Source organism: Triticum dicoccoides, chromosome 3B (assembly GCF_002162155.2).
Source record: "Triticum dicoccoides isolate Atlit2015 ecotype Zavitan chromosome 3B, WEW_v2.0, whole genome shotgun sequence".
Lineage (NCBI taxonomy): Eukaryota > Viridiplantae > Streptophyta > Magnoliopsida > Poales > Poaceae > Triticum > Triticum dicoccoides.
The window spans coordinates 176,421,746-176,436,757 of NC_041385.1; the positions used below are offsets into that span (position 1 = coordinate 176,421,746).

General features: G+C 44.1%; 1 protein-coding gene across 13 annotated transcripts; it reads left to right on the plus strand.

Moving 5' to 3' along the window:
- Positions 1 to 6: 6 nt before the first annotated feature.
- On the plus strand, positions 7 to 4,636 carry LOC119275418 (calcium-dependent protein kinase 20-like). 13 transcript variants are annotated; one of them, XM_037556252.1, is made up of 6 exons: positions 7 to 464; positions 555 to 671; positions 1,156 to 1,219; positions 1,493 to 1,535; positions 2,628 to 2,812; positions 4,285 to 4,636. In XM_037556252.1, the coding sequence occupies exons 3-6, from the start codon at positions 1,179 to 1,181 to the stop codon at positions 4,448 to 4,450; spliced, it is 435 nt and encodes a 144-aa protein (XP_037412149.1). In that variant the 5' UTR covers positions 7 to 464; positions 555 to 671; positions 1,156 to 1,178; the 3' UTR covers positions 4,451 to 4,636. The 13 variants fall into 13 exon arrangements, 6 of the variants coding, with proteins under 6 accessions (XP_037412149.1, XP_037412150.1, XP_037412151.1 ...); XM_037556253.1 differs by having other exon boundaries at positions 7 to 424; XM_037556254.1 differs by having other exon boundaries at positions 7 to 403.
- The last annotated feature ends 10,376 nt before the right edge of the window (positions 4,637 to 15,012 follow it).

Genomic DNA, 15,012 nt, shown 5'->3' on the forward strand with positions numbered 1-15,012 from the left:
CACCCCACCACACTCGAGCTCGCCGTTTCTCGCCGACCGGAGCCCAGCCGCCCCGCCCCTCCTTCCCGCCCTCCTGGATCCAGCCGCAATGGCGCCGTGCCGTCGGTGGCAGATGTGGTCGGGAACCTGGTGCGGAGAATGACACGGATGCGCCGTCCCACGTTGGTGGCCGGTGCGGATCAGGGAAGCGGGCGGAGCTCCTGCAGCATTGCAGCCATCGTCCTCTGTGTCACCGGCCGAGCATGCACACTACTGAGCATGGCGACGACGGCGTGCGCGAAGTACGCGGCTGATAGCTCGCACGCGGTTTGACCTCTTGGACTTTCATGCGGCCGTCGCGGGTTCCGGCATCGGCAGCGTGCGGGAGAAGCGGGGTGCGGTGGCTCCCAACACAGGAGCGCAGGTGAAGATGTTCTAACCTGTCGTGAGCACCTGCCCTTCGTCTGTGTCTTTCTGTAGAAATGGTGATTATTTAGAAATCTAAAATATGTTTTCTAGATTTATATCTGTATGCCTTATGGGATTGGCTAAATTCTTTCGTGATTCTATTGCAGGCACTTTACTTCTAGGTTTCTTTCCGGGAGCAATTAGTGGAGTACTATGCAAACAATAAAAGTTACAAAGATGGTGAAGAGATCATGTTAACCAGCTTTGCTGACCTGTTCTCTCAGGTACCATAGCAAGCTATTGATTTTTGTTACTGTATTTTCTGCCCTTAGTTTCATTCATTTGCTGCATCATTTGCAAAACACATACTACCATAATAAATCCGAACTGTTAGTGTATCACATGTCCGCTGGATAACATTGGTTACCTACTTACCTCAGACTTATTTGAGAGTTCCATGTAGTTTAATACATATATGTTTCTTCAAAAAAGTTAGCATGTTACCTCATGGAGTTGCACTTGTGTCAACTTCAGGAATTTGGACTGTGGCGAAAGCCCAGAAATCTTGGTGATTGAATAAACATGGAACTATAATGTTTGTGAAATGGAGAGGTTACATGATGAGGGGCATGCCTGTATTTCACTCAGTAGTGAGATGATGTATAGGTGCTTGTCAGGGACTTTATTTGTTCCTTATTATGTTTTAGTCCAAAAACATCGACACTCATTGGGTGTTATAATCTCCTGGGGGCCTTTTACTTGTTTCAGTTGTATGATTTGTTAAAGTGGCTATGCTGGATTGCCCTGAAGGTGGTATGGATAGCACATTCAGGTAATAAATATGACAAATGAAGACGCATTTTCACTTATTTGGTAAGCTAGACGCGTCAAAAGTGACTTCTTTCAAATGTGCTTGGATGATTCGTGACACACAATTAAGCTATCACAGGACTCAAAAATAGTTAGCTATCTTTACTTCCTTATAAGCATTGCCCTGGATTTTCTCTTTAAATTGTTTAAATTTTGTTATTGTCATTTAGGCAACTAAGACATGCTGAGCTCAAATATATTTTCTTAATTCCTTGCCATATCTCATGCCTTGCAGGATCGACTTCCATCTCAATAGTGAAATTGCTTCTGTTGTTCAAGTGAGAGAAACATGCAAGTATCTTAATGATCCACTAAATTATTTTTGGTAAAAGTTTGCTTCACATCCATTGAGTAATATGAAGAGAAATCATGGTGCTTTTCCTTTCGTCATGTACAAAATTGTTTCCCGTCCATTACTTAATTTGTAGATGAATAATAGGGTACTTATTATTTGCGTGCATGGATTTCATTCAAATAGAATTTTCAAAGACAAATTAAATGCCATACCTTACTAAACTCAGATTAGCGCATCCAGCAGAGAAAAGTTGTGTACTTATTCCTAACAGTACCAAATAATTTAAATTCTGAATGGTTTTCGTCAGCAACTATAGTGAGTTGTCTTTGCAATTCCACATAGTAATCTTATATTTACTAATTGGAGGCACCATCCGAGATACCACGTTAATCCTAGAAACTAATCAAAATTATCCGTTGGATATCCCCATTGGTTTTCTACAACCGTGGGATTGTATCTGGCAAGAAGTCCATGCACTTTATCCCACCTCCCACGTCAAATCCTCATCTATAGGCTGCAAAAGTGGAAAAGAAAAAAGAAAGGTATGTACAACCATATGATGAAGATGCTCAGGATTCCTTGCAAAATATCCCACGTGCCAACCTCTTCATGGGCTTTGCAAGAAAGAAAGACTTCTCTCACGGGCTGCAAAAACAAAACGTGTGCCAATCCGTCCACGAGAACCCTAGCGCCACTTCTCCTCACCACGTTGATGACAGCATTGTGCATCAGATATTTTTCATTCTCATTATGATACTTGATGTGTGGTTGATTGTTGGGCTAAATGTTTTAAAGACCTGAATTGGTTACAAGTGCACCACATTTTGCTTTTAATATCTTAATCATATTTCAAACCGATATCTTACAGTTGGCCACTTATACCTCTGCACATATGCATGCATCGTAGTGTATAGTGTTATCATCCAACCTGAGGGAAAATGAAAAAATATTGTAATAATACGAGTATGCATACATATGTATAATTAACAACCTGAGGGAAATTTATACTCAACAAGGTTCGAATTTAGTTCTCGATCTTCTGTACGTATCTTAGTAAATTGGTCGCTACTTGCAGGAAATGTGTCGGACGAAAAAGTTAATAATGCATCAGTACAGCTTACATCATCAGTGGATTTACAGTTCAAACTTCTGTGAGGGGCTGTGCTGCTGTCTGCCCATGTCCCGAAGTGCATTTGCTAGGAGATATTTATCCTTTCTATTTTACTTGATCCAGTATGCATCCATCCTGATAGATGATAGGTTAGTCAACAATTTGCTTTTAGCTTCTTCGGACTTTAATATTTTTTTGTGTCCCAAAAACTGCTGCAAGGCATATATAAGGCGCAAGAGGTGAAAGAGGCATATACTAGACTTTAATAAAGTTTCAGGCTTAATTATTTTGATGGTCACAACTCACAACTGACAGAGTTGCAAGACTGTACGTATGTTAATTATTTTGGATGGAAAAACACATAGTCTGATTGTGATTGTGATCTTCACTTTGTACATCTTCTCAATGTTTCCACTTTGATAATATGGAATTAGTATGCATGAAGAATTAGTTAACTATTTTTTAGAATGGCAAGACTTTAAGAAAGTTGTCTGTTGTTTGTAAATATCGGAATATTATTTGTTCCCACAATTGTATTGTTTCCAAAACATTACTGACAGTGAAATAAATTTAAATTCATATACTATGAGGCAACAAAATAGTATCATCATGTTGAATAAATTTAAATACTATTTTTGTGTATGGATAAATGGTTTTTTTGTTTTAACAATAAACTTTCAACAACCTAAAAAAATATACACTCATGATTAGTCATTTTTAATATAGTTAATATTATAAAAAATATTCTACTAATAAAGTATAATCTGTACAACTAGCCCGTGCAGACTGCACGGGTTGACGGCTAGTTAGTTATAATGTCATACCTTGCACCATTTTCAGAAATCAACAGTTTACCCTGCCTGATGCTTTATCCCTTGGAAGAAATCTTTATGGTGCTTCCGTGCTCTCCTAAAAGCCAGTTTAAACAGACTTAAAGAGTAGTGTTATCAACTGATAGTAAGAGAGCACCCTCATCTTGCTTTCAACCACTTGCTTCTGGGCTTCACTTATATTTTTATGTACTGAACAATCTCCGCAAAGTTCGCATTCTCCTACTGAATTAATAGTGCCAAGTCATAAGTCTGCAGCTAAATTTGAGGGAGAAGAAATTATCAAAAGACAACATAGGATAAATGTTACATATTCGTAGATTATTAATGTTATTAGAAATGCACTGCCTGCATACTATTTGGTGTCACCAAAAATCCTTCGACTATAGTGTTCATCATCTAATGTATATTCTTGTTGTTTTCCTCATGGCCCTGTTTTAAATGTTTTGTACATGATGTCCCTGAAAAAACTGGAGTTGATATACTCAGGCCAAGTATCACTTTCTTTAGAAATAAGGCTAGGATACCTGATGTTAACACTGTCCTAACAGTATGCTGGGACACATTCATTCTGTGATTCATGGTAGAAATATTTGTTGGCTATATTCCATTGAATAGGTTATGATCTAATCTGTGAAGCAATTAATTTCTGCATTTTCTGTTGTTCATTCGCGCTGTTAGATTATCCAGGATCACATTTAACTTGGTAGTACTTAAATTGCTGCAACTTCACTTTTCTGTCTGTTTAGTGAATAACGTGTGTACATTTGTTCTTTCCTATACAATATCAGATCTGCCATATGCATGAAGTGGATGCACCGGGACCTCAAACCAGAGAATTTCTTGTTTGCAAACTGGAAAGAAACGGCTGCACTGAAAGCAATTGATTTTGGCCTGTTTGTTTTGTTTTTCACTCCAAGTAGAGTCAATCCTAATATCCTATATGGCTATCGTTGAAGCTTTCCATTTTGACCCGTCTGTCACTTGTCGATGATATGGTCAGAGGACAAAGCTGAGCTGATACAGTAGCCTGTCTTATGCTATATTTAGTTTTTGTTTTGACCTTGTGAAACTTGCTACCTATGGATGAAACTGTGTAATATTGATGAAACTATGTATATGTACGGATGAAACTTGCTACTATTGGTAACATGTGTTGGATATATATGTGTTCATGACTATTGGTAATATGTGTTGAATATGCTATATTGGTCATATAAATATATTTGGGTTTGATTTTCTGTGAAAATGAATTGATATAAGAAAAAACAAAATTAAATGGGGCAATATAGTCACTTTGCCATCAGCTGGCAGATGGCAAAGAGGCCACGTGTCATCTACATGTAAAATTTGGGCTGGCTTATTTGGGCTCTTTGCCATCTGCCAGCAGATGGCAAAGCTCTTTGCCATCTGCTGGCAGACGACAAAGCATGCAGCCTTTGCCATCTGCTGGCAGACGGCAAAGAGCCTGCAGGCTCTTTGCCATCAGCCAGTAGACGGCAAAGAAGCCTTGACCGGCAGGGTTTCGGACGACCTGTTTGCCATCTGCTGGCAGATGGCAAAGCCATTGCCATCCGCTGACCATGCCTTTGCCACCTGCCATGGCAGATGACAAAGTGCCAGATTCCAGTAGTGCATGTCAGTGGCAGCAGAGGTGGGGCTGGAAAGAAACAAGGATTGGTCAGTCAGATCAAGACAATTATTCAGTCGACTTACGGAAACACAAACAAGATACCCACCTTGAGGCAACGAGGACGTCCATCTTGATGCGCGGCAGTGTCTTCCGGGCCTTGGAGGGAGCGACTTTAGGCTGCTTGGCCACCTTCTCCGTCGGCTCCGGAGTCGACGTCCGAGTGCGCTTCTGAGTATTAGCACTCGTACCCACACCTTTCCCGCGCCCGCCGGCTGGGTCATGCTGCTGTTTGGATCGACGTTCGGAGCGTGGCGGCGAGTCGACTTCCTCCTTCTCATCCTCCTCCTCGCTCTCCTCCTCCTCCTCGTCGTCTTCCTGAGAATCCCACTCGTCACTATCTTCCGCGATGTCCTCCCCCTCCTGAGCCTGCACCAAAGCCTGCTCGCCATTGGGCATCGAATGCATCTCGGTGAACACCTGCGGGACAAATTGGTCGAACGAGAGTCGGTCAGTCTCAAGTGCAGTCGGAGCATGAATGAGAAGCAGTCAGAGCGAAAAGCGCACCTTGTCGGGTGGGTTGTTGCTGCTAAAGGGAACGACTCGCCTAGATCCTCTGGGATTGTCCTGATTGCCTGTGATGCTCCTCAGCCACAAAGCTACCGTTGCAGACGGTACTTCTTCTGGATGGACCCGAGCGGTGTTGTCCGGTCCGGAATACAGCCACATCGGGTGATCGCGGGTCTGGAGAGGCTGGATGCGTCGACTGAGGAACACCTCCAACAGATCCAGACCCGTAACACCATCGTTGATAAGCTGAACCACCCTATCCACCAACATCCTCGTCTCCATGGTCTCGCCAGTCGTCACTTTCAGCGGAGGAGGAGTCCGGACTCGGTCAAACGAGAAGTGGGGGAGGCCGGTCGACTGACCTGGAGCCGCGACATCCTGGCAATAGAACAAAGTTGATTGCCAGCCTCTAACGGAATCAGGAAGAGTCATAGCAGGAAAGGCACTCCCTTTCCTCTTTTGGATACCTAAACCCCCGCACATCTGGATGACATGGGTTTTCGAGTCACTCGACTTCGCCTTTTTTTACCGATTGGGAACGAATGGTGAAGATGTGCTTGAAAAGACTCCAATGCGGTCGACACCCCAAGAAGTTCTCGCACATCGACACGAAAGCAGCTAAATATGTGATGGTGTTGGGGAGGAATGGTGGAGTTGAGCACCAAAGAAGTTCAGAAACCCCCGGAAGAAAGGGTGCGGGGGAAGCTAAAAGCCGCGGTCGACGTGAGTGGCGAGCAGAACGCACTCACCCGGTTGAGGCTGAGGGATCGTCTCCCCCTCCGGCAGCCTTGCCGCTCCCTTGGAGATTAACCCCAACTTCGCCAGCTCGTCCAGGTCCGCCTGCCGAATCAAAGACCGGATCCAATCGCCCTGGATCCAGCCCGGCGGCAGCCTCGCACGCGATGACGACCCGCGCTGCTGTTCCTGCCCTTCGCCACCTCCTTCGTCTTCTTTGTGTGCTCTAGCGCCGCCGTCTTGTCCTTCACCATGGCGACGGGGCAGCAACGTCGGAGCGAAAGAGTAAGGTGCGGCGGAGAAGCAGAGAAAGAAGAAGAAAGAGAATATGTGCATAGTACAGACGCCTCGGTCCGGCCACCTTATAAGAGATTGTTTCCGAGTGACTGACGCGTGCGACCAGGCGATCCTGTCAAATCCCGCAACAATCACGCGTAGTGTACGTGGCGAAAAAGGCGGCGCGGGAATCAAGGAATCACTGTTTATCCACTCCGCCCGCTTCGGCACTCCCCGTCTGGCGCGCTTCCCCGAAATTTCGTATCCCGCGGAATCCGGGATACACTGCAGACGATCGCACCCAGGATCTTGCGCTCCAACACGACACTCGACACATAAGGTCAACAGATTCACTCGACTGTCCACTGAATGGATCAAGGCGACTGAGTCGACACCAAACATCGATGCGGGCGCTCGGACTTGCATAAAGCACTCGCGAGATCCCAAAGCTCAAGACAAGTTCAATTTCAGCTTATTCTGCACTAGCACCTTAATCCATTCGAGGGCTACTGATGAGGATATAGACCTGGGGTAGGGTCATAGGCCTGACCTATACGTCCTATCCAAGGTCACTACCCCAGAAGATAAGCAGACCAAGAATCCACTCGACGGTATAATCACTCGACCGTCATTCCTCACTTTCACTCGACCGTATGGGGAATGACTCGACTATATCGAAGACCAGGAGTCGGAAGAATGCACAACGGCCAGGCATTCACTCCTTAGTCTTCATGAGCATTAAGAGTATATAAGACTGCCGTTACCAGTAATGCCCTTACTTTATGTACATTAAGCCCCTTGTAATGGAGGTTGGCTGGGGTCCTGGCGCACTCTATATAAGCCACCCCCTCCTCTGGGACAAGGGTTCGCACCCCTGTAAGACAACACACATAATCCAATCGACCGCCTCCGGGCACCGAGACGTAGGGCTGTTACTTCCTCCGAGAAGGGCCTGAACTCGTAAAACCTCATGTGTACATCTTCGCTATATAGCTAAAATCTTGCCTCTCCATACCTACCCCCCTTTCTACTGTCAGACTTAGAACCACGACACCCCCTCCTCCCCTTTCAACCTAAATAGACTAGAGGCTTTTGCACTATTTGGACATACAAGTTTTGGAGCCTCCTCTAGTTCTCTAGTTCTATTTCTAGTTGGTCCTAGTTTCCCAAATAGAGCACTTAGATCCTCTAATCGTCATAATTAGAAGCACTGTGTGGTTCTAATCTCCTCCCTCTAATTCTCCGGTGACGATTAGCTCTGGATGGCGAAGCGCTGCCGATTCCTGAAGATCGTACGCTTGCAATCAAGTAGAGAGGCCATACTTTTGGTCTTCCATTCGAGGGATTGTTCGTGGACGGTTTGCGGGATCGTTCATCTAGGGTTTGAGGGACTCCAAGTACAATGTACGTCGACTCATCTACTTCCCCTGCTACTGGAGTCGGTAACGATCGTGATCCAATCCATTTATGCATCTTCATATTGTTCCTGGGTGATCGTAGGATGAGTTTTTTTTTCTTTTCTACTATGTTTCCCTACAGTACCATGATTGAGAAAATGCTCTTGAGTCCATGTGATGAAATTGGTTTGGTTGGACCGTTCAATATGTATGTTTTCCTAACTTTGTGTTGAATTTTTTATGCATATTCAATGATTTGCTTCATCGGGGTGGGATCTGATTGAATTTTAGCCATATTAAACTCTCCATTATTGGCAACATGAATAGGGGTGTCTTAATCTGGTTCCGGATGCACACCACTTACATTCTAAATATTTGCTCTAGGAACCAAAAACCTCCTCATATTTCAAATTTAGTAAGTTAAGACTAAAATTGGATGGTTTGGAATGATTGAACTAAATAACAATGGTGAGGTTAGATCGGTCGAAAAGAAAAACTAACAATACATCTGTGAAGTGGAGATCGATTTTACATCAATCAACCTGTACGGGATGATTGAACCTTAACTGCATATGTTGTCAACGGGTGATTGTCGAGATCAAGGATTGTAGGGATCCCCTAATAGAGATCCAGACAGGGGTCAAACACTTCAGATCATTTCAGAGATGAGGCTTTGTTTATCCAGGTTCATGACACCGAGGGGGTGTAATACCCTACACTCTACATGCTAGTTCTTGCTCTGGAGACAAGTGTGTATTGTTATAAGATTGCTTTCCTCCTTTCCTTGGCTCCGGTTCCTCTCTTATAAATTACGGGGGGTAACCACAATAACCCCTTACCACATATGCTCCTCTCCAATGGGTACCATAGATGACGTAATGAAGGGATGCACCATTGCCTCCCCCCCACCAACTCCTTGTCCTTTGATGTCGATGAGGTACGAGCGCGTCATACCATGAACGAACACTTTAAGAGCATCGTTAATATAGCTAGTTGCTGGCTATATAAACATGCCATGTCATCAAGAGTTAACATTATTAACTATTCATACAATAAGGCTGGCTATAAGGTTGTCTATAAGGTTAGATTTTTTCCAGTTTCTCTCTATTTCTTTCTTCTCATTAAATGTTTTTCCTAGGAGCACAAGTAGTGGCTGACTCCTTTTTTTTCTTGTCTCTCTCCTCTATATAGGCAAAAGTGCCATGTAAGAAGACTTATAACCCACTATTGTATTTGCTCTAAGCCATGTGTCACGCTCGATAAGTGACAATGTACTCGCAGTCAGTACTTGCCCCGGTATGGGGTAGTAGGCTTCACCATCGTTGTGGCCCCTACTGTGTGGGCCATAGCATAGCCATAAATGTACTGATTGATCGAGAGAGTGACATGGGTTCTATCAAGGAAACGACTTCTCGACATCTTGTCATTTCTAATTTGTATTGTGGAAGCTTTTGTTAACGGAGGTTAGCAGCTAGAGCTAAATCATAAACCTTGTTGTACAAGTCTTAACAAAGCAATATTAAAGAGAGTTTACATTGGTGTTCTCATTCTTTTAGATTTATTTTAGACTTTTGGACGATGTTCTCTCGGTGGGAGGAGATGTTTTCATCGACTACGAGGCGCATGTCGTGGCTTAGTCAATCTCAAGATGTTATGCTGGCTCAGTCTCTTGCAGATTCTTATAAGGATAGGGTGTGTATGTGCGTTCATAGGGATGAGCGTATGTTCATGTATGTGAGCGACTTCGATTATACTGTGCTACAAAATAGAGAGTTTACAATCTAACAAATTAAAAAATATCACAAGCAGTTAACAAGTAGGAGTAAATGACATTGGGAGTCACCACGTGGCTTGTTTGGTCGTCTGAAAACTTGGTAAAATAAACCATTGTGAGTCAGGAAACTTGTTATGTCGGTGCACTTTGGCCACACTACCTTTTTTTTCTACCTTAGATTTTAAAAAAACGGTCACAGAACATGAAGCATATAGGCTGGATGGAAGAGGCACGTGCTCGACCAGTTCAACTCTGTAGCCGTTGGTGTTCACGCAACAAGAAAACTGTACGTGCTGCATCTATGTATACAACATGTCGAGTGTAAAAGTCATGTTCGATTACAGTTTCATGTAAGAGAAAGCTAGTCAAACGCCCCCAATATCTAAATTCTACAATCAGTTTAACCAGATGAACTTTGCGTACTCTACCGAATCTACATCTACACTACTATTAAACAATCAAACAACATCTTTTTTATGTGCACCCTGCAATTAGTCCCACTACCCCGCACGAACCAATCAACACCACACATTTAGGCTCATCATTCTAAATCTAACAGCCGTCGTTGATCTAATCGCGATCTGATGTACACTTAGCAATTTACCTTGGCTGACCATACTCCACCAACAGAAAAATCACCGCGTCCCCGCCCCTCCCATCGCGTGATCATTTTGCAGGAAAAAGGAAACTGGTCGTGGTCGCCCTCGCCTCCCTTCGCCCGCAATCCCGATGGCTTTCTTTCTTCCGCAGCGCAGCCCCATGCTCCCTGTCCTCCATCGCCTCCATGTACTGCGCCGTCGAGTAGGCGGACGCTCTCCGTCAACTCCTTCACGACCATCCTGCCCTCTTCCCTATTCAAGATCTGATTGTTCTCCTGCACGCAGATTCCCTGCAACATTGTGGCCGCCCTACACGCGATCTCGCCGCCGCCCCGGGAGCCTGCCAGCCGAGCCCGCCTCTGCCGAGGCCGCTACCACGCGAGCCTGTCGTCGCCGCGCGAACCGGCTTCAGCTGAGGCCTCCGCCACGCGAGCCCACATCTGCCGAGGCCGCTACCACGCGAGCCAGCCGTCGCCGCGCTAACCGGCTTCAGCTGAGGCCTCCGCCACGCGAGCCCACATCTGCCGAGGCCGCTACCACGCGAGCCAGCCGTCGCCGCGCTAACCGGCTTCAGCTGAGGCCTCCGCCACGCGAGCCCGCATCTGCTGCACCCGCCGCTGCGCGAGAGCCTGTCCGCCACGCGAGTCCGCCTCCGCGTGAGAGCCTGCCCCCACCGTGATTCATCCTCAACGTCGTTTGCCCAACTGACGACACCGCTGTATGCGCAGTCACCCTGGCATCCATCTATAATAGGCGAGTTCGGCCGGCCACATACCCTACCACGATAGCTGATCTCCTGGTGTGTTGTTTTATTGAAGGTATGTTTCAACCATTGCGTCATGTATGACATATCAAAGGACATATACAAAGCACATACTTCATGATTTCACCAAAATATGCAGGCAAATGTAGCACATGCAGGTGCAGAAGATCAGTTTTCATACATGATTGTATTTGATGCATATGTCGTAGTTCTAGAATAAAAACCTTTCTACAGAATAAAAAACAATGATATAAGTTGCTATTCTTTATTACACTTCAGGTTCACAAGTGTGTCCCTGCTCTACACAATTATGAATCTTTTGTGTAGCATCCTTTGGGTTTGTGTGGATGCTGAATGGATTCAAAGTAAAATACAAAAGATGTTGAAGAATCATATCATCCTTTGGGTTTGTGTGGGTGCTGATAGGTACCATCAAAAGGACACTTTATTGCTGCTACCCTTCGAATTGTGTTATCATTTCTTAATAATTGCAATTTTTCATCCTTTTGGAATTTTGGATGCAAGGGATGGTATTTCATCAAAGATGATTTTTGGCTTGAACGCAGAGGTACGAATTAGCCTCTGAACATCATGTTATCTTCTTTTGACCAATTACTCGAACCAGAGAATTGAATATATTGTGTTCTTATCTTCTTTCTGGCTAGCAATGATAGGATTTTGTTCAATGTGTCTTATGTACTTGATAGTGTTGACAAGAACAAGCTTGAGTCAACCATCACGGGTTGTACAAAGTGATGCTCGCGGCACTTGCTGCAGGACATAATTATTGTCGGCAGTGTCTCTGTATTTCTTCCTCTTCTGATACATTTTAGGTTTCTTGCTAACATCTGTTTCATTGCAGCTACTAGATCTTAATACTCTTTCTGCACTGAAGTACATGTTGAATTTCTATACATACTTGTTAATCTCTATATCTCTCTTGCTTGGACTTGTCTATATTACTAACGTATCTGCTCTTTCAGGTATGTCTGAAGCTCTATTGAAATATGCTCTTCCACAAAGTTATCTGAACCCACATATTTAGGCACATTCAAGTTACGAAGTACAAAGAACTTTATTTGTTTTTGATACAGTATTTTGAGGTTGATGGGAAACTATTACCAATACTGTGTGGACTCCCTAAGATCATTGACATTGTACGCCTTCTAATCCTTTACTATATATCTGTAGAGCGACCATATGTAAAAGAAATTTGCAAGATTCGTCTTCTCCTATTGTGTCTTGCAGAAATGAGCCTAAAGTAAGTGCTACTTCATTCAGAGAAGCTTTTTGGTCTCTACACTCCAGAACGCTGTGTTTTTCTCTCCATCTGAACTTTTGTATCATTTTCATTATGTTCAATGCTGCTATATACGCAAGTCTGAAAATATTTTCCTTGTGTTATGCTGATAATCTTTAGTATATTTTCTCTTGAGATTAATCTGTATTACGACAAAGTTATGTTGGCGGCTGAAGGTTTCCTGACATGATAAGAGCTCTTGTGTCCTTTTGCGAGAAAATTCAAGACAATATACTTTACATGGATGTATGTGCTCTTTTACATAATTCACAACTATCATCATTCTTGGAGCAAGTAAATGTGTTGGTGTTTGTTAGACTTTTTTGTCAATCTTCATAAAAGGTAATACACGCCTGGAACCATTGGACACAAGTCATTTAGTACTTATGTTTAGTGCACTTTACTAACTGATAGTCTCTGCAATGTAAAGCTACTCTGGGTCAAATTCCACATTCCACTTCTACAGAGAGCTTAATATTTAGCCACCCGTTTAGTCAGTGATATGTCATTTTTGTGCACTCTGACCTTTTTAATCCGAGGTGCACCTGTAGATATTAGTAAAGCAAAAAAATTCACGATACCATACGAAAGACGTTTTTATGAATTCTCCAAAGATATGTCTCCTTTACATTTTTATGAATTCTCACTACATAATAATAATATGCAGGTGTACCGCTACCCAGAGGACGTTTCCCCTTTGTGTTCTAATACTACAGGTATCATAAGAAGTTGGTGAATACTTGATGGTGTTGTCCTATGTATGCTTTGTAGGCTGGAAGAAACTTCACCCATATGTGACGACTCAAGAATAATTATTCATATTTGTACAATGATTTGGATATACTGCAGATGTTTACTTGAACAAGTATGTTATTTGCCTTTACTATCACATAGTTGATCTAACAACACTCACAAGACAAATTCTATGGCACATGTTCTAACAATATCTTCAGCTAGCAACTCTGTTCCAGCGAATGTTATCATTTCCTACACAAAGAGATGGATTTTGAAGGCTTTGTACTGAGAATCTAACTAGAATTTAGTAAAACATGGAAGTTATAAACAAGCAAATAATATTTTTAACAAGGTATGAAATAGTACGAAGAACAGTTGATAATTGTCCCTTCTAGATGAAAACATGTTGCGACAAATGATAATTTGCCCCATGAAATATTTGTGCACATTAATATTTGTAAATAGCCTATTCTTGGTGCATTAATCGGATACGTGCAGACGCACATGCAATTTTACTAGTTATTAAAGGGAAGGTTAAGAACACCCTATGCGCGACATTCTGCATGCTTCTATTTAAAATCCGGGTGTTGCAGAAACTTGAGAGCATTATTCAGAGAAGACGTCATACATGATGCACTTTACATAACAGTCAGCACACCGAATGCTAGCTCCATCCCATACCGAGATTGATCGATCTACATATATGTAGCCGGCCGGTAGCTTACGGTTTCACTAGTGCTCACAAAGCAATTATATTTGCTCCGCGCGCCACCATGTCCTCCTATGACAGCACAGGCTCGCAGCAGGGAGCAGACGTGGCCCCATGCTGCGCCACCCCGACGCTGGTCGCCGCCTTGGCAGCATCCTTCGCCTGCTGCTTCCTCTCCGTCCTTGTCTTTCTCTGCCTGCGGTTCATCCACCTTCGCCGCACGTGGACGCCGCGCCACAGCGCGCAGCCCCTGCAAGGTGAGGGACAGGCCCAGCAGCAGCCCAAGCTCGGCCTCGACGCCGCCACCATCGCGCTCATCCCGTCCTTCCCTTACCTGCGGGAGAGCTCGGACTGGGCGCCGGCCGAGTGCGCCGTGTGCCTCGGCGCCCTCGACGAAGGGGAGACGGTGAGGCAGCTCCCGGCCTGCAAACATCCTGCCCTGCTGCTCTGTTTATTTGGTCCACTAACAAGGTGGATGATGAATGAATGACTTGCATTGTCGTTCCCTTCTTTAATTTCTTTTTGCAAGGACAAGCTAGCACGTACTCCCTCAATCCGAAAAAGCTTATCCCTCAAATGGATACACCAAGTTAGTGTTACATACTCCCTCCATTCCCTTATATAAGACCACAAACTCAGTTTACGTTCTTTTTGTTAATCAAGATCATTAATATGTTCACATGCATGAATGAATGAGAAGGAACTAGCACAGTGCCATTATGACTAGAAAACATCATTATTTTTGCCTCAATTACTGTTAGTGGCCTTGTATAGATGCAAAATGTATTTTTGATAGTAGCCTTGTATAAGGGAACGGAGCGAGTACATCCATTTGAGTGCCTAAAAAAACCGTTGCACCGTCGGATCTTGATCTAATGGTCCAAATTAGATCATGCTACTGTTCATCGGCTTCCTCCCCTCCTTCTGCCTCCTCCTGATCCCGAATGCCCAGCCTACCCTGCTCTAACCGCCAGCCTCAACTACCCGCCGTTGGCGGGCGCTATTGCGCACCGCCTTGTCGCCCCCTTCCC

Coding starts and splice junctions, on each gene's coding strand:
- LOC119275418 (XM_037556252.1), top strand. CDS start 1,179: ATGCTGGATTGCCCTGAAGGTGGTATGGATAGCACATTCAG. Junction 1,536..2,627: donor AAATTGCTTCTGTTGTTCAA/GTGAGAGAAACA, acceptor CGCTACTTGCAG/GAAATGTGTCGGACGAAAAA. Junction 2,813..4,284: donor TCCATCCTGATAGATGATAG/GTTAGTCAACAA, acceptor ATACAATATCAG/ATCTGCCATATGCATGAAGT.